General features: G+C 38.6%; 2 protein-coding genes across 3 annotated transcripts; one reads left to right on the top strand and one right to left on the bottom strand.

Annotated features, from left to right (window-relative positions):
• Nucleotides 1–1,417: 1,417 nt before the first annotated feature.
• On the top strand, nucleotides 1,418–6,930 carry mRpS6 (mitochondrial ribosomal protein S6). 2 transcript variants are annotated; one of them, XM_076200549.1, is made up of 5 exons: nucleotides 1,418–1,560; nucleotides 2,958–3,140; nucleotides 3,514–3,653; nucleotides 3,837–3,998; nucleotides 6,687–6,930. In XM_076200549.1, the coding sequence occupies exons 2-5, from the start codon at nucleotides 3,096–3,098 to the stop codon at nucleotides 6,778–6,780; spliced, it is 441 nt and encodes a 146-aa protein (XP_076056664.1). In that variant the 5' UTR covers nucleotides 1,418–1,560; nucleotides 2,958–3,095; the 3' UTR covers nucleotides 6,781–6,930. The 2 variants fall into 2 exon arrangements, with proteins under 2 accessions (XP_076056664.1, XP_076056665.1); XM_076200550.1 differs by having other exon boundaries at nucleotides 1,481–1,515.
• A 2,481-nt stretch (nucleotides 6,931–9,411) lies between these two features.
• Nucleotides 9,412–23,053, bottom strand: Spg7 (SPG7 matrix AAA peptidase subunit, paraplegin). The gene is made up of 15 exons (XM_076200547.1): nucleotides 22,963–23,053; nucleotides 22,661–22,797; nucleotides 20,664–20,764; nucleotides 19,985–20,222; nucleotides 19,287–19,424; nucleotides 18,822–19,055; nucleotides 18,114–18,281; nucleotides 17,366–17,517; nucleotides 15,884–16,106; nucleotides 15,165–15,327; nucleotides 13,360–13,490; nucleotides 12,919–13,098; nucleotides 12,613–12,732; nucleotides 12,013–12,204; nucleotides 9,412–9,758 (listed from the first exon to the last, which is right to left on the bottom strand). Exons 2-15 carry the CDS (start codon nucleotides 22,775–22,777, stop codon nucleotides 9,609–9,611), a joined length of 2,307 nt encoding a protein of 768 aa, XP_076056662.1. The 5' UTR covers nucleotides 22,778–22,797; nucleotides 22,963–23,053; the 3' UTR covers nucleotides 9,412–9,608.
• Nucleotides 23,054–24,867: the final 1,814 nt, after the last annotated feature.

Here is a 24,867-nt window from a genome sequence, read left to right as displayed (position 1 = left end):
TTTTTTCAGCACAAATACAAAATACAATCACAATCTCTAGTAATCGTGCCAACTGCAGATCACTGACTGACTTGTGTTGTTGTATACTGTACGGTTACATTAACTGACTATTCTATATTGTCACAAGTACCTACGTGTGATTTTTATTTTATTGTTAACGAGGTATTTTATCACAATAGGTGCCCGGCCAATCACCTCGCCCCGCTTTCCTAGTAGTGAATGCTATTGCTGAAATTAACCTCTTGCTTTTCATCTAACATATTCTACCTAAATAAATTTATATACCCGCTTAGTAACTTGAATGGAATATCAGACTTCATCAAACGCTATAAATAAGGATAAGTTTCTAGAACAAAGTCAAATACTAAAAATGGCGGGATCGTACTTTTGAAAGTTATTGTCGTGTGATTGAGCAAGATATGCAGAACTTTTGTTGGCATACGTTGGTCGCGATATATTTACTTGTGTAATCAGCCCAAATTTGCTACACTAATTAGTGGTGTTACATCTATGTAAAAGGCCGCTGAGTTACTACATTAGGACATCTTATGTTTTGTATAAAATTGGCTTTAGCATTTATGAAATTATGGATCACTATTAAAATTACACCAATTACGTCTACGACTTTACTCGTTAACACATTGTATTCTCGAAACGCTGGAAACTTGGTAATTACAGTGCAGTCTTGGTTCACATGGATCAATTTTGAATGCCTCACTTAATCTAAGAGAAAATTAAATATGACGTTTCAAGGTGTCGAGAAAAGTGGTGCATATTTTAAGACAGTGCAAAGTAAGAACTAAGGAGTGTCACTGAATCACAACATGTTATCAGTACTTACCATTAATTCATGTACAGTATGCCAAGGGCAATATGTATTTTGCCAACTCTAAAGAGTAGTATTCGGCACAACGTAGATAGATCCTACTTGAAGTTACGCCAACCTTGATCTATTCGTCCGCACACCATGTCTTGTGGTTATATGAAGAACGACATGCGCACGCTACTTTTACAGACGACTTCAAGCATCGTCTCCACTGCTGGCAATTTTGATGCTTATCTACAGACAAATGATATAATTGTAGTTATGTATTTGTTGACATAATCATTAGTTTATATGCCAGCTCCATCCATTTACAAATTCACAATCTCCTCGGTGACGAAGGCGAATTAGACAATATATTTGTATTCCATTGACTGTTACACTGTATTTGAGTGATTGCGCTCTCTGATTAATTCTTATCTTTTTTGGGGGGAGGGGATAGTGTATGCCCTACAAGTTTTTATTGTCGCCAACATTCGTAGGACGAAATTCGTGCCAAAAGGGTTAATAGTAAAAGTAATCATTAATGAATATGCACTGAATTATTTCATACCAGATATCGACATTTTTCAGGAGTGAAAACATGAAAAGAGGCATTGAATAGAAAAATACATTTCATTGACATTCGAATTCGCATCTAGTCTTCTGCACATGTAAACAAACAATCAGAAACGACAGTAAAATCATGCCGGGTTGGATTGTACGATGTCCAAGCAGTCTATAGAACCTCTTTGATTGTAAGTGATAAACAAAACCTAAATTTGATTGCCATCTAAGTTATTACATATCGTCAAATAAGTGTATAGCCGGTAGTCAAGCATGTCCCATGTGAAACAGGCAAAGTGAAAACACTACTCGTGTGTTTTATTAAGATATTTTCAGAAAAGCACGCGAAGCAATTCCAAACTAAATGACAAGCATGCATACAAGGGTAGATGATGTATATGGAGGTAATTTCTTGCTATCACACCCATCTTCGTTTAGGGGTGAATTTTGTTTTTCATATGACATGTATTTTGATTGTTTTGAGTGAATCTGACCCACGTTTCTATCAGAAATCACTCGTGTACTTTTCCCTCATCCCTTGCACTGACAGTCTGGGAGACCTCATTGGAAAATCGGTGCTTTGGGTGGAGGGAATCTTGTCTGCATTTATTAGACATCCACTGTCAAAGCCAACTTGGAAGTCTGCCTCTTTTTCTTTTTATTATAATTATGTTCCCCTATTCCTATTGAGGTAAATCAGGTGGGCTGGTATACTATTGCTGTCAGCTGCCTGAGGTGCAGGTGTATGCTAAAAGGGTGGCTCATCTGGAATCACTTTCAGGAACTTATCCAAAGCTTTCTTGCAGATTTCTGCGAAAGAAATTATTCCAATTAAATGAATATCAGATTCCATGAAATGACTCGGCCTAACTTAACCAAACATAATTTGGAGTTCATGTTACTTAGCTGGGAGAGTGAAGCCCTCCATTCTCCCAAGTTTTTCTTTCACATTTGACCAAGGGTTCTTTTGTGATGTGATATTATGTTTTGGGTGGAACTAATGAAATGCATGTGAATGCAAAATGACAAATGGATCATCTGACATGATGATGTCAGTCCATCCTGGAACTCAAGTAATTCAAATTGACATCTTCAGAACAGCTCACTTGGAATAATACGTGTATAAAAAGAAATGTCTTAGAATATACAGACCTATTTGTAGAGTTTAAAATAATGGTCAGTTTGACTGTTCTGTATAGGTGTTAGGATACATACACATGCAATTTTTTATCAAAATAGGTATTAACCCATAGAAAAGCAAAGGGATTCACTTAGGTGAATATAATTGCTCATTGAAATTTAGTATGGATATGACAGGCGCTGCAGAGGGATAACTCCGTCTGTTCCAGGTGCCACATTTTGTATGTTTGGATTGCTGCTAGCCTATTTCATTCATGCTCACTGCTCCCTCTAAGTAGTGAAGGAGACTCTTTTAATTATTCCTCTTCGTAGTGTGTGACACTTTTCTATTTACTGTAACTGTTGCTTGGCTCTTATATTCATTTCTGATAAATCCCATATAAGGGAAATGGTTAAGATATTTTTTTCCAAGGTAAATAGGTTTTATAACTTTTATTTTTATTTTCAGTGAGAGCATTGTATCTTCTAATCCATTCCTGAAAGGCTCCAGTAAGAGTCCTGTGGTGTGGTCTCCTTAACTGCACCTTGAAATTCACATAGTAAAAGTTTGATCAACTGAAGTAGTTCAAAATAAAATAAAGAAAAAATGCCACTTTATGAAATGCCACTTGTTGTAAAATCACTGCCCAAGGTATGAATCACAAAGTTTTATTTGTATTAGTGTAGTTTTTTGCTTGTTCTCTTCCTTTCCTCCTATCTCCCTTCATTTCTCTTTTCTCTGATGTTTGATAAACTTGTCCTCACCATTGAAATATAGCATGATAATTTTAGGGTGTCATATTAGCTCAATCAGCAGAACGCTTCCTGAAAAAAGTTCATAGATAGGAGAATAAGATAAGCAAAGAATAGCTTATACTCTTTTCTGAGACTTCATGATTGATGATCTGTTGTAGATTGTAGCAAATAATTTTCATTGCTGATTCACTGGTGCATCTAATATCCTGACAATCATGAAGATAGGTATACTGTAGAGTTAAAGATTTGCATCTTGCTTTGTATTTCAGGCTGGATTGGTTTCGGTGGTCAAACGTGTTGCTGAAATGGTGATGGAACATGGTGGGTATGTTAGTAAAGTTGAGAATCTTGGTTCTCGTGATCTTCCCTACAGAATGAAAGCTCATGGACAAATGCACACAAAGGGCAGGTAACTGTCTAAATAGATTCATTGCAGGATGGAGTAGATTTAGGAGTGTTTTTAATCTGAACCAAATGGTTTATCAGTGGGGACATATTTTTCTTCAATATAGATTATTTTGTAATTAGATCATAGGAAAATGAAAAGGGAAAGGTCTTCAAGTTTTTAATTTATATTTCATTTTATGCACAGCTACTTCCTCATGCACTTTCATGCATCACCTGACTGTATTGAATCAGTAAATGAGAACTGCCAAAGAGATGTAGACCTCATACGTAAGAATATTTTCAAGGTCGAACACCCCCCAGAGTTTGAGTGTACACTTCATGAAGAAAGTTTACCACCAGCATACAGGTAAAATTGAAATTTTATTTATGTTGATATGCAAAACTAGTAACTAAGCAGGTTCCTTTATATGACAATAAAAAAAACAGGATTTCTTAATAACAGGAATGTGCTTGTGGTGGTCCTGCAAGATTAATGGCAGAGAGAATAGACTCCCTGGTGCTGATTTTCAGAATCCATCAACCCTTTCACCTTCCTTTAGAGCAGTAATACTCTTGGTCTATAAACTAGGTACAAGCTCCCTATCAACTTCACCTATTTTCCCTCCAAATTTTTCACATAAAGATGACAACTGCTCCCCTCCATCTATCATTTTCAGCTAACGACATGAAAACAACACTAATTCAACACAAACAACAGTCCAAAGTTTCTTCTTAGAGATCTGTGGGAGGTTCTAAGGACTATTGCCAGTTATTGTGAGGAGAGTTTTCCTCTCAGTAAAACTTGAGGCAAAGGTTACTATTTATTGGTCATTTGCCAGAATGATTCTGTGTTGGTACTGTTTTAGTGTGAGGTTGTGGTGTGAATGTAGGTTTGCCAATGCAATTCTTGCTTGTCATGGGAATTATTTATCTGCTGGGCCAGTTGGTGAGGGAAGTTGATAAGATCAAATTTAGTAGTTTATTGTGGAATGCTTTTGACACAGCCCAAAAGGATTTCTGCCTGTCTTCTCATTTTCTGATTGAGGGGATGGAGAGCGGTCGTCACCACTTAAATGAAGCAGCCTTGCTGTGGATGTGCTGTGTCTTGCTACATTGCCTCTGACCCAGGACAGTGGACGAGATTCAGGGATGACCCTTTCTCCCCATCTTCTCTTTTTCTGCATGAGGGTACAGAGAGGGGGGTCAGCGATTAGGTGAATTACAAGGTTTTTGCTGTGGATGTGCTTTGTCTTTCTTGCTACATTGCTTCTGACCCAGGGCAGTAGGCAAGATGCAGGGATGACATGTCATCCAGGAGGAGCTAAGAAAAGAAGGAAGAAGGGGTGGTGAATGGGAGTGGAATATGTGGGGGTGAAATGGATGGGAGTGGATTTATCCCTTTGACTTTGGCTACCTCCCTTGTAATGGGGACAAAGCCATTGATATATGTATGTATGTATGCTTGTTTTGTGATCCAGGTGCTTAGATATTTTTGTATGGCTTATTGTGGGGTACTGGGTGTAGGTTATTTTAGATATTTGAGTGGAATACTGTTGGGGTTGTTTTTATGTCACATGTGGTGGACTGCATTCATATGTGATGTGATGGGTAGGTGAATTACAGGGTGTGGTCTGATTGTGTACCTGTCATTCTCGTGTACTGCTTGATGGGATTGATTTTAGTTTCTAAGTGTTCCTTTTCTATGGGTGTTACTGTAAATGGTGAGGTGTTCTATGGGTGTTACTGTAATTGGTGAGGAACAGTGTGGATTTAGGACGGGTAGAGGTTGTGTAGATCAGATCTTTGTGGTAAGACAGATATGTGAGAAAGCTATAGGAAAGGGGAAGGATGTTTTTTGGGCTTTTATGGATCTGGAAAAGGCTTATGATAGGGTAGACAGAAAGGCACTGTGGGAGGTTATGCAGATTTATGGGATAGGAGGAAAGCTTTTGGGAGCTGTCAAGAGTTTTTATGAGAGTAGTAGAGCATGTGTTAGGATTGGAAATGGAGAGAGTGAGTGGTTTGAAGTAAAGGTGGGACTTCGTCAAGGATGCGTTATGTCGCCCTGGCTGTTCAACTTATACATGGATGGGGTGGTGCGAGAGGTGAATGCTAGGGTAGTGAGTCAGGGATTGGAGATGGTTAAAGAAAATGGAGAAAAGTGGGAGGTGAGCCAGCTGTTGTTTGCGGACGACACTGCGCTTGTGGCAGGGTCAGAGGAGGGATTGAGGAAGCTGGTGGCAGAGTTTGGGAGAGTATGTGATAGAAGAAAGCTAAAGATAAATGTGGGTAAAAGTAAGGTGATGAGATGTACAAGGGGTGAAAGTGGCAGTAGACTGGAAGTGAACATTAAGGGAGAGCGACTGGAGGAAGTGGATAGTTTTAGATACTTGGGTGCAAGTGTAGCAGGAAAAGGTGGAGTGAAGGTGGATTACTGTAAATGGAAAGGGATGTGCAAGATGGGAGTGAAGACCCATCTTATGTTTAGCTTCCTTGTTCTTCAGGAAATTATGTCTTACATTTGGGAAAAACAAAAATACTCCTGAAATTTTTACAGTAATTTGTAGACTTCTTCCACCTATTTTATCGTTCCCAAAATAGTTTGATACATGTCTACATTTACATACATATACCAAAGACTTTTTCCCCCTTACAAGGTAGGTAGCCATAAATAAAAGCATAAAAACCACTCCCATTCATTCCATCCACAACATACCATATACTCCAAGGGCTTTTTCTCCCCTTACAAGGGAGGTAGCCAAAGTCAAAGGCATAAATCCACTCCCACCCATTTCATCCCCACACACTCCATTCCTATTCACCACCCCTCCCTCCATAGTTTGGTAATTCTGTTATTTATTTATTTTATCCAGGAGGTGCCAAGATAAGAGGGAGGGTAGAGGGTGGAGGGGAGTGGAGTGTAGTGTATTGGGGATGGAATGGGTGGGTATGGTTTTTATGCTTGGCTACCTCCCTTGTAAAGGGAAAGCCTTTGGTGTATGTAAAGCCTTTGGTATATGTATGTATTTTTTATTTATTTATTTATTTTTTGCAGGAAAGAAGTCCACAAGATGATGGAGGAAGCAAAGAAGAGTGTTCCCATCAACATAAAAAAGAAATTCAAAGTAGAATATTATCCTTTCAATTAATGGCAATTTGTTTCACAAATGTGAATAGTTGTTATTTTCAAGATTGATATACCATTATTAAGAGCAGAAATGAATATACATAGCATAGTTTGGTTATGCATTTATATATGACATGTAAATATGTTAATCATTAAACTAGTATCTTTGTTAGTACTGTTTTCATTGTTCCTTTGGGAGAGTTAGTACTGTACAGTACTTGTTGAAGATAATCTTATACAATGCTGATCATTGAGAAAGGTATTATATTTTTTCATTGTATTTCAATTTCTTCTTGCTACATTGCTTCTGGCCCAGGCAGTGGGTGGGGATGGCAGAGATGTCCCCTTCATCCACAAGGAGCTAAGATTTTATTTTTAAAAAGGAAACAAATGACTGGGAGGTGGTGGAGGATGGGCGAGTGCATGCCTTGGTTGGGTATCTCCCTTGTGAAGGGAAATGAGCCTCTTGGGATATATAGATTTTTCTTTCTGCTAATTTCAAATCTCTCCCAAAATTCCACCTGCTTTTGTGGCAGGTGAATGCATGATTTGACTTGGCCACCTATCTCCCCTTGCGAGGGAGTAAAGGCCTCTTCTGATATGGTTTAATGTAACAAACTCCTCCCATTGGAAGGCTTGCACTGTGTCCATCACAGAGGACTTTGTAGCATGGAATTTAACAAACCATGCCCTTGGTTCAACTTCGCCAGTGGCAGGGTTCTAACCACCATCCCCTCGACCTTCACCTCAAAGTAACAACGCCCTAACCCGCCTAGCCAGCAAGCCTCTACCAGATAATCAAAATCTATTTAAACCTAAATTTTATATATCCTCTTAATAAATAGTATGTATCCTCTCTATAAACACACTTATATTTAGATTTGTCTTTGTAGATTACAAAATGTAGTCCATTCAAATGTGGATAAAACCGTTTGGAGCTAAAATACATCTTTACCATAGGCTTCTTCCCCCTTTATGGGGAGATAGCTAAGTCAAGGCACACACACAATCCCACCTACTCCACTCCAGTCCACCACCCTTGTTTCCCTCTTATCTTAGGTCCTTCTAGTTATATAATTATGACTGGAGTTTATCTATATACAGGTAAACGTCGACTTACGATGGCCGCGACTTACGATTGTTCGACTTTACGATGACGACGACGACGACGACATGATAATTTAACCCCTTCCATACGGTGCCGCACACGTAGGCGTCATGAGGAGCAAGTGGATTCGCGACGCTGCCATATCGGCGTCTTGATTATATTTATTGTAGTCGCCCCTGTGATTTTACATTCTCTCAAATGTGCCTTGAATCCCATTCTCTGTGGTTTTCAAAATTCGCGGGTGAAAGAGAGAACGATCGATATAAGCGGTGACTATATTTTATGATGCGAGTATTATTACGTCACGTCGTACGGCTGGCATTGGCTGCTGCCCGCGAGATTTAAGTTCCGTACTGAAAATACATATTATAGTGTTTGAATATGGTAAAAAGGATAAAAATAATTAAATACACTACTGTACATGTTTAATAGGCTATATTCAGTATCTCTGGTGGTTAATATACAGGTAGGCTAGGTACAGTGACCACGGAACAGTGATACATAAATTGGGGATCGACTTACGATGAAATCGTCTTACGATGGCTCTATCGAAACCTAATGCCATCGTAAGTCGACGTTTACCTGTATACCAAGGGATTCTTCCCTCTTATACAGGAGGTAGCCAAGTCATTCACACACTTAACTACCTCCCTGATTATAACTGAAGTTGATGATGATATGGTTTAATGTCACAAATTCCCCTTTATCAGGAGTCTAGGACGGTGCCCCTTACGGAGGATTTTGTAACGTGGAATTTAAATAACCATGCCCTTGCTTCATCTTCACCAGTGGCAGGGTTCAAACTGCCATCCCCTTTTCCTTCACTGCAAGTAACGATGCCCTAACCCACTCAGACAGGGAGCTTCATAATTGGAGTTAAAAATTATTAATAGAATCTAATATATACACAGTAGTGTATTTGGAGGATGCTTGCTGGCCAAATGGTTTAGGGCGTCGTTACTTGCGACGGAGGTCAAGATGGTTGAGATTCAAATCCTGCTCGGGGCAAGTTGAACTAAGGGCATGGTTCACTAAATTCCACGCCACGAAGTCCTCTGTGAGGGGCACCGTCCTAGCCTCCTGATAAGGGGGAGTTGTTGATGTTAAACCAAATCAATCAGTGCATTGGGAGAACCAAGAAAGGAAATGGCAAGATACAAACTAGGTGGACATTAAATACATATACCAATGAAATACTTGGGAATAGCTTGACAAAAAGCCTGACCCAATTGAACAGTAGCCATCATAGAAGCAAATATCAACCCTTGAATGACAAAAAGGTTTCTCTCTGTTCAACAATTGTTGGTTCTTATGGATTTTGGTTGACTGATGTTTCTATCCTAGTGAACAATCTTGCATTGCCATTCTTGTTAGAAGTCCGTTTTTATCCATAGGAAATTGTGGAGGGACAAGAGAGGTATTGGTGTTTTGTCAACCAGGATTTGGTGTAACGTTACATTTATTTGCGAGAGGAGATCGTCGGTGTTGTGTTGTGCAAATTGGACATTCTAGTACTAGTAATTAAGGATATGAAAAGACAAAATACAAAGATCTGACAATATTTATAATATACATCATGTACAAGAGAATGCAGTAGTTTTGAATCCTACCCAATTCAGAAGCATTTGGTGTAAAGGCATCAATACAAGCTACCTTACAAGTCAATCCTCATAGGCTATGTGAAACCACACCACCATTTTTGCATCATACTTCTGCTAAGAACTACTCAAAAATGCCATTAATCAAGACTGCCCAGCTTCTTTCCAAGAATTGATCTCCCCTTCGAATTGGATAGGTTCTATCAGGTTCTTGTCCCCAAACGGTGGAGGTCCTAGAAGGGCTTTGACATCTTCATAATTCAAAGTTTCCTTCTGCAGCAAGGCTTCTGCGAGCTGAAATCAAAGGTACATAATAATTCAAAATACATACATACACATACCAAAGGCTTTTTCCCCCCTTACATGGGAGGTAGCCAAAATACAAAGGTATAGAAACCACTCCCACCCATTCCATCCCCCTAAATACTCCACTGCCCTCTACCCTCTTCCCTCCCTCTTATCTTGGCACCTCCTGGATGATGGGTCATCCCTGCATCTTTTCCACTGCCCTGGGTCAGAAGCAGTGTCGCAAGACATAGCACATCCACAGCAAGGCCGCTTCATTAAATCGGCCACCCCCCTTCCATCCCCTCATGCAGAAAATTTAAAATGTACTTTTAATTAATTTATTTTTCCTAATATCTAAATTTCTCCATTTCCTCCAGCCTTTCACCCTTTAACCCGTTGTGTACGACCGACGTCATATTACGTCACCTAAAAGGTTACCGCTGTGACGATCGACGTAATGATCCGTCGCGTAAGTGGCTTTCATTTGTTGCTATGTAACTTTTGAAATACCCGCCCCCTGAGCTTCTACCGGGTGTCACGTGATAGAGGAGTGATGGATCTTCCCAGGGAAGGAGCCTGATTGAGTTGCCAGTTTCCTAAACTGGTTCAATTTTACGGTAAACATGGAGGATGTATTTTCCGCGCCTCAGAATAAAAAGCCGAACGAGCGACGATTGACGTAATAATCCGTCACGTTTTAAAATACGAAATTAGCAAGAGTTATGACTTGTTTGGGTAAAATATGAATAGTATGGCACATTGGCATGTGTTATACCCACGCACAGTGTCTGCGCGCGCACCCCGACCACCCACGTGTGTAAATGAGTTGATTTAGTCCATAAACAGAATTTTTTTTTCACCTACCCCGTCGTCTCATAGGTTGCTCCCTACCACCAAAATACGCCAAGGTGACTTGTCTATTGATGTTTTTCTTACTATTTAGACCCAAATGAGTTGATTTAGCCCATAAACAGAGAAAAAAAAATTTTCACCTACCCCGTCGTCTCTGGCGTGACATTTTATTTTACCGCGATCGGCCGCAACGGGTTAAACTCTTCAATATGGGTCAAATATTCGCATGCACACCAGGTTGCCTGATGCATAATAATGCATCACAATACACACATTATAAATGATAAAGTTACTGCTGTTATATTCATTCTCTTTCACCCTGAAAAATTATAACATCACAGAAAATGTGACCAAACCTGTTCACTGAATACGGGGTCACTCAGCTACAACAAAATAAATATAATTATGAAGCTGATGCCAGCATCCTCATATACTCCACTTGCAGCTCATGACATGTACATGAGCGACACCGTATTCAAGAGGTGAAACTCACCTTCAACCCACCACCCTATCATTTCCTGTATAGGTCATCACCTTCCTATCTATCTATATACCAAGGGCTTCTTTCTCCTTATAAGGGAGGTAGACAACTCAAGGCATGCATTCACTCCTATCTACCACCCTTGCTTCCTTCTTATCTTAGTTCCTCTTGGATGAGGGGTTATCCCTGTCTCCTGCCCACCGTCCAGGTCAGAAGCAATGCAGCAAGACACAGCACATCCACAGCAGGTCCACTTAACTTACACAGCAACCCTCCCTCCTTGTCCCCTCATGCATAAAATAGAGAAGATGGGGAGAAATCCCTTTGGACTGTTAAAATGTCATCTATACACAACCATCCTATTGCACACAATTGCTTTCAGTTTTCTCCTTTCACACGCCCTCCTAAATTCCACTATTGATTCAGTTCTATCCTCTGACTTGCCACAAGCACAGTGTCATCTGCAAACAACAAATGGCTCACCTTCCACTTTCCTTTCCAAAGCGATCTCTTTGAGTTTATCTCTCTCACTACCCCATTCTATATACACATTGAACACCCATGACATTACATAACCCTGGTACAGCTCCACCTTCATTTTAACTATTAACTCTCTCCATTCCTGATTCTCAAACATGCTCTATTACTTATGTAAAAAAAATTCAACTAATGCCTCTATCTACCCTGTCATGCGACTTTTCTAAATCCATGAGAGCCAAAACAACATCCTTACCCTCTGCCAAAAATTTCTTACTACAAAAGCTTAATCTAAACAATCTAAATCTAAACAAGTTTGCCAAATACATATCTCAAATGGGATATCTATATTTAAAGATTGTCACAGAACTACTTCCCCAAATAAAACATTTCCGTCTTCCTTTCAATCGATCACATAATTAAACTTACAAACCTACTGCATCAACTTACCAGTTTCAGCTTCTCATTGTGTTCATTCAAAATTTGTTCAGTCTTCTTGTATGCCGAGAAGATAATATTGGAAGCTTCCCTGTCGATGGTTGCAGCCAATTTCTGGGAATAAGGTCGCCTTCCTATTTCCCTCGACTCTTCTTCGGGAAAAGAAACGTGACCAACAGCATCACTGAATCCAAATGAACGAACCTGGAACATGAAAACAAACTTGTCAATAAAAACTTGTAATCTTATTAATTATAAACACAAAGCAAATACAACTATGCCCATGCTAAATATAGCCACTATCTATATTGGCTACCTCCCTTATAAGGGTGAAAAAGCCTCCCGCCTCACTCTCATCCACTCAAGATATTTACAGATCAGAAAAGACCATCCTTATAGGGCATGTCATTTCTTCAATCACTTACAACCAATCCCCATTCAATCCCATCATTTGCATTCCCTCTTCTTTGCTTGAGACAATCCTTTTGCATCCAATGCATCCTTCACTATTTCCATCCACCTCATTTTTGGTGTTCCTCTCAAGTTCTCTATCCACTATCTCTTTCAACACTTTTTGCACTCTATGCACAATACCTAGTTCATCATCATTACCTGCGCATAAGCCATCTTTGTAACCTTCTCCAGATCATTTTGGGCTCCTGTTGTGATTCTATTGAAGATGAGAGATTCCGCAACTCTCCCACCCAAAGCCATGCACATCCGTTCAAAGATCTGAAAAAAAAAAAAAAAAAAATTATTAAATATTCACAAAATCTTAAATGAATCAAATTATGATGATACAAATATCATTTACACATACATACTACAACAATAAACATAATAAAAAAATAAAGTTATACAAGTGTTATTGATACAATCATAACGTGTAGCTGGTAGACTACAACAAAACACACTCACCTCTTCCTGTGAATACAACTTCTTTTCCTTTGGTGAATACTGAGCAAAACCAAGGGCTTGGTTGGTTCTTGGGACAATGGTCACCTTGAGGAGAGCATCTGTGTGCTCAAGGAGCCAACCTAACAGAGCATGTCCCGATTCATGGTAAGCTACTACTCGCTTCTCTTGGGGTGACAAAACCTGATACGAAGTTATTTATCATTAGAGACTAAAAGAGATGCCAAAGAAAAATAATGAACATATCCATTACAGGCAAACCAAACACAAAAACAGAGTTCCTCAGAATGTTTAGATACTTAAAAGAAACCACTGGGAATTTCAAAATACGGTCCTAAAGGTTCAAAAGTAAAATAAAAACTAAGTTTTTCTTGATATCTTATCACCAATAGCATCCTACTTTTTTTAGTAGGATGCTAATGATGATAAGATATCGCCACTAACCTGTGATCTCTTCTCGGTCCCTCCTACAACCCGTTCCACTGCGTACTCAAGGTCGTAGCCTGTGACCATGTTTTTGGCATTTCGGGCAGCATGAAGGGCAGCTTCGTTCACGACATTGGCAATATCAGCACCTTGGAAAAAGGGGGGACCTATTATACAGCTGTAACCAGATTAAAGAGATAGGAAAAGTTAGTCCTCAGATGCATGTAATAACCACATCTGTGTGCATTCAAGTTTATATCACAAAATGATGTCTGGGGCGGCACTTACCCATGTCAGGGCCCTGCATATACCACAAGACTCTTTTCCCCCTGAGAGGGAGGGTGGCCAATTCAAAGCATACTCTCACCTTACACTCATCCCAAAACTCATATATTGTCCCTATCTTACCTACTGTTAGATGATGGGTCATCCCTGTACTCTACCAGCCCTCAGGCAAGATAGAGCAACTCCATAGCAAGGCTCACATACCCTAACTACTTCCTTATATGGCAACCCTTCCTCCCCCTTCACCCACATGAGAACAAATATATTCCTTGGGGAGACGGGACTGCTCGGACAGAGAGTCTAGGGTCAACAACAACAACAACAGGCAAGAATATTTCTTTGGGCTTGGGCTGTATCAATTCATCACCCAATTACAATCTCCATTCACTCCTATCTTTTGCACTCTCTTCCTTGCTTAACATTCTTTCTTCTTGCATCCAACTTCACCTTCACCCCATTCATCAACCTCATTCCTGGTCTTCCCTTCAACTTCACTCCATCCACTTATATATATATATATATATATATATATATATATATATATAGATATATATATATATATATATATATATATATATATATATATATATATATACATACATTTAACAAAAGTGGGCAGTAATTCTTCTTTTATACATGTTAAATTTGACTGCAGCTTGGGCTAGAATCAATTTTTTATTGATAGACTTAAGTTTTCTTATCAAAGACCTCTGCTCAACATGTGTGTGTGTGTGTATATATATATATATATATATATATATATATATATATTTTTATTTGTTTATATATATATATATATATATATATATATATATATATATATACATATATATATGCATAAGTAACCACTAGAAAAAGTAAACTAACAAAGCAGAGCGCTTTCGTATAATTACATCTTCAGTGCAGATGTAATTATACGAAAGCGCTCTGCTTCGTTAGTTTACTTTTCCTAGTGGTTACTTACGCATTTGTGAACACACGCTCCTAGTGTTTTTATTGCATATATATATATATATATATACATATATATATATATATATATATATATATATATATATATATATATATATATATATATAAATATATACATATACACAAAAGAGGGGGGACGGAGAGGGGGGGTCGCCGATTTAATGAAGCGGCCTTGCTGTGGATGTGCTGTGTCTTGCGACACTGCTTCTGATCCAGGGCAGTGGACAAGGTGCAGGGATGACCCGTCATTCAGGAGGTGCTAAGATAAGAGGGAGGGTGGAGGGGTGTGGAGTGTATTCAGGGATGGAATGGGTGGGAATGATTTTATGCCTTTTTCTTTTTGGCTACCCCCCTTGTAAGGGGGAAAAATCCTTGGTATATGTATGTATATATGTATATACAAAAGATGTAGGTGTGTATTTCAACTCAAGTCATCCCACTTAAAGAGATAAGGAATCCCTGTTGTGTGCATGCATGCATGTGTGTGCATACACATACACATACATACTAAAAAGTACAAACCATGGTATACTTCAGTGATATAAAATCTAAAAACTTCTACACACCACTGAAACCCAGTGTGAGAGTGGCCATTCGTCGTGAGTAGTATGTGGAAGGTTTCTCTAGAACTATACTCTTGAGGTGGTGTTCAAAGATTTCACGTCTATCTTCAAGAGTGGGAAGGTCCATCATAATGTGACGATCAAAGCGGCCTGGACGCAGGAGAGCCTGAGAAGTAAAACTTTCGTTAGATGATGAAAACGTACACATACCAAAAGCCTCTTTCCCCTCTTGATTATAGATGAAGGGACTTTAAGAGGTCACAGGAACAAATAAAGAAAGACCACATATTTAAAGGATGTGAAAAAATAGTTTTCCATATAGATCCATAAATACTTGGAATAACTTACAAAGTGATATAGCTCAAGCTGGTACAATTCATGAATTAAAATCTAATTATGATAATTGGAAATCAAGGACATAGATTAAGTTGGAACTGTACATGAATTTGAGGCTAGATATGAGGGGGGGTAATTAGAAAAGAAAGAGACTTGGCTACCCCTCTTGTACAAGGGAAAAAGCCCTTGGTATATAGATAGATAGATACCCAATGAATGTTGCCCCTTACCTGCATACTACAATTAGATAAATACATAACTGCCCTCAAAAGACTTGCCCCTTCTCACATCTATCTACAACACATCCCATAATCATTATGAGATAAGAACGCTACTCATGTACCACCTTGGACTTAACGACAAACTGTAAATCAATGTATACAAACCTTATCTAGAATATCAAGACGGTTCGTGGAGGAGAGTAGTACAACACCTTCCTTAGAGCCAATACCATCCATCTCCACAAGAAGCTGATTCAGCGTCTGTTCCAGTTCACCAGAACCACCATCCATGTTTCCTCCACCATCGGACCTCTTTCGTCCGATAGCATCAATTTCATCGATGTAAATGATACAGGGTGCTCGCTTCTTGGCTTCTTTGAACAGATCTCTGTAAAATTGTCAAGATGAAGTATTTCCCAGTACATACATATACCAAAGGCTTTTTACCCCTTATAAGGGAAGTAGCCAAAAAACAAAGGCATAAAAACCACTCCCACCCGTTCCATCTCCAACATATTCCACTCGCCTCTACCCTCTTCCCTCCCTCCTCTTTGCTATGAACAGTTCATAAATAAAATTATAAGGACTACAAGTGTTCTCTTCTCATACATATACCAAGGCTTTTTCCTCCTTCCAAGGGAGGTAGCCAAAAAGGGAAAGGCATAAAAACACTCCCACCCATTTCATCCCTACATATACTCCACACCCCTCCCACCCTCACCTCTCATCTGAGCACCTCCTGGATGACGGGTCATCCCTGCACCCTGCCCACCGCCCTGGGTCATCCTCTCTGCTCTGTCTATTTCTTGACTCTATGAGAGGAGGGGCATTGCCATGTAATGAAACAGGATAAACTTGTGGTCGCTGGGCCTTGCTGTGGTGCTGTCTTTTGCTCCACTGCCTCTGGCCTGAGCTGTGGGTGGGGGATGACCCTCCTTCCATGATGAGCTCAGATGGGAGGGGTAACAGATGGTTTTTGGGACAAGTTTATGCTTCCATTCAGCCAAGGGCCTTTTGGGTGAGTGGAGAATGGTTGTATATGGATGATGTTGTGAATGCATGAGGAGGAATGGGCGGGGGGGTAGTATGTGTGAGTAAATTTTGACGCAGCCCGAAGGGATTTCTCCCCGTCCTCGCCTTATATGCAAAGGGGGACGGAGAGGGGGGGTCGCCGATTAAATGAAGCGGCCTTGCTGTGGATGTACTGTGTCTTGCGACACTGCTTCTGACCCAGGGCGGTGGGCAGGGTGCAGGGATGACCCGTCATCCAGGAGGTGCTCAGATGAGAGGAAGGGTGGGAGGGGTGTGGAGTGTATTTAGGGATGAAATGGGTGGGAGTGTTTTTATGCCTTTCTCTTTTTGGCTACCTCCCTTGGAAGGGGGAAAAAGCCTTGGTATATGTATGTATGTATTTTCATCTCAGTCTTGAACTCATTATCAATAACTATCACCCTCCCAGCTGAGATCTCAGAGTTCGTGTATGACCTGATCTATGGGTAATGCTGTGACCTTACATATATATGCATACATTATCACATGTACTTTCTTATCCTAATATAACTAAAGCAATTTTTTATTCTAATATTATTATCAAATTTATCATCTCAAAAATATTAAACCAGAATTAAAATGAAAACCACAACAAACCTCACTCTTGCAGCTCCCAAGCCTCCAATCATCTCGATGAATTCCGAGCCATTCATGGCAAGGAAAGGTACCTGGCCTTCAGTTGCCACTGCTTTTGCCAGCATCGTTTTTCCACATCCAGGAGGGCCAAGAAGGAGGGCTCCTTTCGGTGTCTAACCATAAAAAAGACCAACAACTCCAATCAACTATATGCAAAGTTATGACAATTGATTTGGTTTTGGTGTAACGTCACAAAATTCCCCTTATTGGGAGGCTAGGAGGGTGCCCCTTACAGTGGACTTTGTATGTGAAGTACAATGATACTATAACGTACATGACTATACAACTGCAGAAATAATTTTTACTTAAATAGCAAGACCATGACATATCTATCAAGACCATAATAACAACATAAAACATTAATCAAATGATGACACAATTTGCTTTACAGAAATGGAATATGGAACTATTTCTGTCACTGGCTGGATTATCTGGAGGGGAGCCATCACTGGCTCTCACATCTTTTTGTATCTAAAGTGGATGAAATACAGACTAACTTGATAGAGATCCTGGGGCAGTATGAAGCATATGCCTACACTAAGATATATCTTCATGTATTCTGCATCACGGTTCATTAAATTCCACACTACAGTCTTCTGTAAGGGGCACTCTCCTAGCCTCCTGATAGGGGGAAGTTTGTGACGTTAAACCAAATCGTCATTCTGAATCAAGTAAGTATGATGCTGTTACGATCACTCCATTGCCTCACCCTAGCACCCAATTCTCGGTAGTGTTCTGGATTCTTGAGGAGGTCTACAAACTCCATCACTTCTTGTTTAGCTTCTCTGCACCCGGCCACGTGTGCCAACTTGACGCCTTTCCCCGATCCAGGCATCAATGGCTCAATGATGGTAAACTTTGCACGTGTCATCTGGCTCTGTGAAGCACAGTTAAGAGAGAAGTCAACATCATTAATGTCAAATATAAAACCCCCAAAGCTTTATGAAAAAATAAACAAGAAAATGCTACATACATAAAATCTCCCAAAGCTTTATGAAAAAATAAACAAGAAAATGCTAAATAAAATAAAAAATACAATCAATCAGTCTATAGCCCCAATTCTCTCTTGCAGGATATAATACAATTAATGTTATCATATTTTGCATACCACAATTATTTGCTGCCTATAACACTGTACTGTGGATAGTACCCACTTTGATGTAGTACCTTAGGGGACACTTTATAGCTATGGGAGGAATTTTATTTTTTGCCATATGACATGGCCTACCTTCACGAAGACATACTGGATCATCTCTGCATGAATACACTAAAGGCTTTCAAATAATGTAGAATGTGCTTATGATAGGATGGTGTCACAGGACAGCAAAATACAAGAGATGATAGAAAAAAACTGTGACATAAAAAATCAAGAGAGGAAAGATGTGAGGAAAAAAATAAGACTCAAGTCACAACTTACTATGCCGTCCATACTGAGTGGTCCCTTCATATTCACATTTCTGGACAGCAAAGAAACAATAATGGCAACAACAATAATGGAGGCTAAGAGTCGTCCTGCCATATCAGAGTTTCGTTCGTAAATCACTGGGATGCCCTGATCTGGTCTCACGCCAATCCTAGCCTCGGCTTCACGAAGTCTTTCTTCAAAATGATGCATGTCCACAATGTTCATGTGAAATGTTCTCTGGTCCATCTGTTACAGAGGAACAAAATCTCAATCAAGTGTTATAGCGCACATTCACTTTTTAAAACCAATCATTCTATCACTTTTTAAAACTACTCTATCTTCTAAAAATTCCATAAAATAACTTGCATGAGACTGAAGTGCCTTCCTTTGTTAACATCTTTTTATAGCATTAAATCTAACAACAATTGATCTTAAGTACACCAGTTTTTTCCTATTTTGCAAAAATTATATTCTTACCTTTTTGCCTTTGATAATTGCCCCTTCGTGAAGGATTATGGTAACGATGTCCAAATCTGGTCTTACTATAATCTCCTCAACCTCACCCTTACTTAACATGTGATGAACAAATTCGTTCCATGACACGTATCTTGCAATCTGTGGATAACAAAAGTACATTGATGTCCTGCATTCTAATATTGTCTTAAGATTATAAAAACATGGACAGAACAACTTGTAAACTGTGTAATAATAACGGTTTCTTTGAGTTTCACTGACTGGAAACACGCAGCTACATAGTGACTAGTAACTGTCCTCATGGCCCTCCTGTAGATTTCTCTGGAGAGAAAAGTTGGACTATTGGATGGGTGAGGCTTGGGTGTTGTAGGGCAGGTGTATGTTTTGATTTGGCCACCACCTTATAAGGGGGAAAATATTTTCTGGTATTTGTATGGTACATGTATGTATGGGAGGGAGGGAGAGAGGGGGGTGAATGGGAGTGGAGTATGTGAGGATGGAATGGGTGGGAGTGAATTCTATGCCTTTGTTTTTTGGCTACCTCCCTTGTAAGGGGCAAAAAGCGATAGGTATATGTATATACGTACATGTATGTGTATATTTATATTAGGCTAGCTAAAGCTGAACAACTTTACTGAGCTGAGATAATCATACACTCTTTGAAGAGCTAAAGTAATACTCTCTACTCAGCAAGTGCATACCTCTGGTTGATTACTGCTTGGAAAGAGAAGGGAGATGATGGCAATGAACATATATGCTGTGAGCATCCACAGCGCTGCTTTTGCCAACATCCCCTTTCGTTCATCTTCATCATCATTTTTCTTCCCCCCATCACTACCGCTGCCACCGGTGCTACCTCCTGGCTGGTTGGACAAGTTTGCTGTTGTGTGAAGAGCATGGCGAAGTATCTTTACTTGGTCTTCCTGAGACACTCCTGACCTATGGGTATTCAATCAAAACATTTAAATAAACAGAACAATAACTTTAAAGTACAGAAAACTTCACTATCTGAGGGAATGTATTTACCTTATTCTATCTACTGGGTATCTACCTATATACCAAGGGTTTCTTCCTCTTTATACCGGAGGTAGCCAGTCAAGGCTCACACCCACTCTTATCCACCACCCTTGTTTCCCTCTCATCTTAATTCCTCATCGATAAAGGTTCATCCCTGTCTCTTGCCCACTGCCTGGGTCCGAAGCAATGCAATAAGACAATAAGGTTGCCTCCCTTATATGGGAGAAAAAAGCCCTTGGTATATGTATGTATGTACTATTTTAGTGCAAGATGGTAACGTAATCAGAGATGGTCCATGTGATATGCATAACATCCAACCTCCCTCTCTAATAAAACATATCAACTTCAAATGTTAAATCTTGCCTTTCAAGTAGTCTTGTGACGGAAGCATATTCACGATTGATTCCTTTCTTTACGGCTGGACTATATTGAGAAAATGGTCGTAGAGCTGCAGCATTCCATGTCTGGAAAATGTTATAAATGTCTTTAGGCTTAGTACATATCATATTGCAAGAACACTTTATGATTTATACAAAATAACGCACTAAGAATAGTAAGATATTGCAACAAAACCACCCCAATAATACACATGCACTCTGAAACTAAAATTCTCCCTATATTACATGAAAATTATAATCATAAAGTACTATGCTAGAGTCCATCTCATCATATCATGCAAGCACAACTGGTAGAATGGAGAAAAAAAAAAAAAAATTATATAGCAACTTACCACCACTTCCACACAATGCATAAACACAAAAAGATATTTACACAGAGTGATCGATGTCTGGAACATACTAAACAGTGAAACAGTGAATCCCAGAACTATACACGAGTTCAGGAATAAACTGGGTGTGGAGAGATACAAAAATGGGCCACAACAAGCATAGCTCCCGTCCCGTTAACTACAACTAGGTAAATACCCGCATCACAAAACAAGTTCTTCGTGACAGATTTCTGTGGGTTCCCAAAAAGAAAGAAAAGAACCAACCCTTAGTTCTTTTTCTAACCCCTTTCCTTGTCCAAATCCTGTCACTAACCCTTCCTCACCCCGCTCAATACCAGCAAATTATAACGCCCTGAGCAGGTTCCCAAAAAGATTGATTGATTTATGAAATTTTTGGCTCGAAGGCCGAGCGCCAGAGCCGGTAGGCCATTCAGCACATGGTTCCCAAAAAGAAAGACCACCAAACTCAATACACTCAATACTCCACCTGGGGATAATGTCTGAAGTTGTTTGATAGAGAGGGGAATCTCATGGTCTCTCTTGAAACACTAGTGAGAATGTGAATGCATTTTTGTATTGAAATGTTATATGGTTAAGGTGAAAGGTGGTTATATATGTACAATATATATATATATGTCTTCTTATATGTTCAGTTGAGTGAGTGGGAGGGTGACAGCTATTGCACACAACTGTAAACCTACATTCATGTGGTATCTTCATGATCACATTTCGTTGTTGTTTTTTTAAGCAACATTCTATTGAGGTAGTTTTGGTGAATTTGGTTTTTATTCTGTGTTTTGTTTTGCACAAAATGGCTGCTACAAACACTCATACATATTTAGAAAAGCTAGAACAATGGCTCTGGAAAAACTGAAAGCCTACTCTCTGAAATCATTAGCAAAATTGTTCATTCCAGATGACCATGAATCAAACAAATACCCAATAATAAAACAGGAAGGCCAAACCCTACCATTGGGAAAGATTGCAGAATTCCTTATCCTCGCATTTGATACATAATTTTCAATGCACACATCTAAGACCTGACAGTGAAAGCCAACAAAATAATAAATACACTAAGTCTAAGATCAGCTCCTCTACAGTATAGTCACAGTGGTTTCATCTGACAGCACACCCTCTCCCTGGTGTTAAGCATAGCAAAGTTATCGAGAATCTAAGTTATCACTAAAAGTTCAAATTACCTAATTTTGAATATACAAGGCATTGCTAATAATTCATTTTATCGTGTTTAGCACTTGAGGGGTGGGGGTGTAAATAAAGGTCCAGGACAGAACTACTATGCTTCGGATATGCCGCTTGATCAATAACAAGCATGGGTTTTAATCTCCAGAAGGGAACAAGACATCAATAAGACATGACAGCCCACTTGAAAAGGTTCGTATCTTTAAAGGAGGGTACCAACTAACTTTAACACTAAGAAAAACAGAGTGCCAGAGTGCTGCTTACCTATAAGCCTACTTACCAATCTAATAATTATAATACAAATAGATAAATCGATATCTCAATTCTCTTGTTACCGTCAGAGAATTTCAATTCGATGAGAAAATCCTTTAATCTTCAATGGGTTAATAAAAATCAAGCCTTCTAAATGCAAATGTTGCTTAATCACACTGACCTTCAATGGGTGTCCTTGCCCGTAACCTAGGTGAGGATTTCTAATATCTAAGAATGTCCTTAATATCTGTCTGTCTCGTAAAACGGACCTCAAAACAGTCCAGTGTAAAGATTCCATTCTGTCATGTTCCCTCTCATCTGAAAATAATTTTATAACATTCAAGAATAGTTATCTACAATATTGAATATTCAGCTATTATCTACTTGAATGACATTCGACATACTTAAATAATGTGTGCAAAAGGTTAACGTATTGCTAGATAAAATATCTCACATTCTCTACACATTATTTCCCTTTCTTACCAAATTAAATTGTACTTTTCGTGGCTATTCCGTTTCTCCAAGTTGTGTAATTTCATCACTTGTCAGCTGTTTGGACTAGTCTCAGTTTTAAGGGATACAAAATATATAAAAATAACCTCTTATTTTTATTATCAACTTAGTATCAGGATCTTATATTTAATAACCCATGTATATGGAATATGAATTATCATAATTCATATTCAATTCAATTCACGGAAAGCTTATGATTATCATAATTATTATGATAATCATAAGCTTTCCGTGAAAACATAATTCTGTATATAGACAGATTTATTTTAGTGTACAGTCATTTTACCAGCAATTCAAACAAATAGCCAGCACAAATTAATTTAACAAATATAAAAGATATAGACTGACTCACAGGTAAGAAAATAATAATGTATTAGGGATAACTCAAAAGTTCCAAGTGAAACTTGTAACTGCAATTTACACATAAATTTTCAGAAAAATTACACCACTGCGATAGTCGATTTAGGTAAATGTGTACATACCATGGCTTGGTTTACAGTTTTCTATAAAAAAAATCGAGAATAATATATATGACTGGTTTAAAAGCGCAATTGATTATAAAGCATGACTTTCAGAATGCAAACATATCTTATCAACTCATGATTATTTTACAGAATGCCAGTATAACACAAGTATATGAATAATAAAACTCCAACTTTTGTCATGGCATGATGGTGAGCAGTGTTGTGAAATACGTACAGTACGTACTTGCAATTTTTTCCAGTTAAGCATGGAAGATATCAATAATATCAGTGTTTTCTTTACTATATTATTAGATAGTAAACAAATGTTCATTCATAGATATGTACACTGTAGATATAAACAATGGATAATCGAACTCCCAGGTATTACACATGCCTATATTTTGTTCTAGACCATACAAATGTAAATAAAAATTCTCAAGTTGTTTATATTTAATAATAGGAATCGCATTAAATTATTATATTTATTCATTATAAACATATGTTGAAATTTATATATGAAAAAAAAAATCAGTATTATGAATAACCTCACGGCCTGTGATTCGACTTAAACGGGCGAGTTGAAAACGAACACTTGTATTCGGAAGTTACATAGGTGGCGTATGCAATGAGCAACACGGAAAGTTCTTCCAAAACACAATAGTCTTCATTGGAAGCAGACGTTGGGATTACAGCATGTGTCCGTTCCCAAACTATTTTGCAGTCAAAGGTAACATATTTATATTATTCCAAAACAACTCCGATGTTGCTGAGATTAGAATTCTTTGGTTATTTTGATACATATTGGTTCCAGTGTTTTACTTAATTCGATCCGTGGCACGTTAACCAGTTGAAATTGAAATATTGGTATTGAAGTAAAAGTTCGGAGTATTAAATTTAAGTTTATGCAGAACAGTTTTTTATTTGCAATATTTAATTTGTATGCATTTGCAGTACGTAATCACCACACTCCACAGGAAGGGATTGGGCAATGTAATGTGTTACTGTTATTGCAATAATCTGCATGTGGAGAAATATGCAAAATCTGCCAGATGCACGACAAGGTCTCGGTGGCTAACTATACGTCTCATTAGGAGAAGAATTTTCGTGATTCTTTATTTTTAATTCAGTGAATTTTTATTAATTATTTATCTATTTTTGTGATTACTCAATGATAACTAGTAGCAAGAGAGTCAGTATTGATTGAGTTTGTCTTTTGTCTACCTCGGAATTGTATAATTTGTGATTAGGTGGATATATTTACTCATTCTCAGGTTTCCACCAAACTTTTTTTTTTCTGAGAAGGTTAGTATATGATAGTAATTCTTTATTAGTTATTTTATTCATGTTTGTGACACCAAGCAATTCATAAGAATCACCCTTAAATACACCTCTACATCATGGTTTCCAACAG

Source organism: Oratosquilla oratoria, chromosome 17 (assembly GCF_046742065.1).
Source record: "Oratosquilla oratoria isolate Oo_2021 chromosome 17, ASM4674206v1, whole genome shotgun sequence".
NCBI classification, from domain to species: domain Eukaryota; kingdom Metazoa; phylum Arthropoda; class Malacostraca; order Stomatopoda; family Squillidae; genus Oratosquilla; species Oratosquilla oratoria.
Note: the sequence above shows the minus strand (reverse complement) of the source record. Positions and strands in the feature narration are given on the sequence as shown.

Bases quoted from the DNA above. Each gene is read 5' to 3' on its own strand.
- mRpS6 (XM_076200549.1), top strand. From the start codon at position 3,096: ATGCCACTTTATGAAATGCCACTTGTTGTAAAATCACTGCCCAAG. The intron at 3,141-3,513 runs GTATGAATCACA...TTTGTATTTCAG, and splicing joins TTGTAAAATCACTGCCCAAG to GCTGGATTGGTTTCGGTGGT. The intron at 3,654-3,836 runs GTAACTGTCTAA...TTTTATGCACAG, and splicing joins CAAATGCACACAAAGGGCAG to CTACTTCCTCATGCACTTTC.
- Spg7 (XM_076200547.1), bottom strand. From the start codon at position 22,777: ATGGAATCTTTACACTGGACTGTTTTGAGGTCCGTTTTACGAGACAGA. The intron at 13,491-15,164 runs GTGTGTAGAAGT...CCTTTTTCCAAG, and splicing joins TCTCACACTGGGTTTCAGTG to GTGCTGATATTGCCAATGTC. The intron at 9,759-12,012 runs GTAAGTTGATGC...CTTTGATTTCAG, and splicing joins ACAATGAGAAGCTGAAACTG to CTCGCAGAAGCCTTGCTGCA.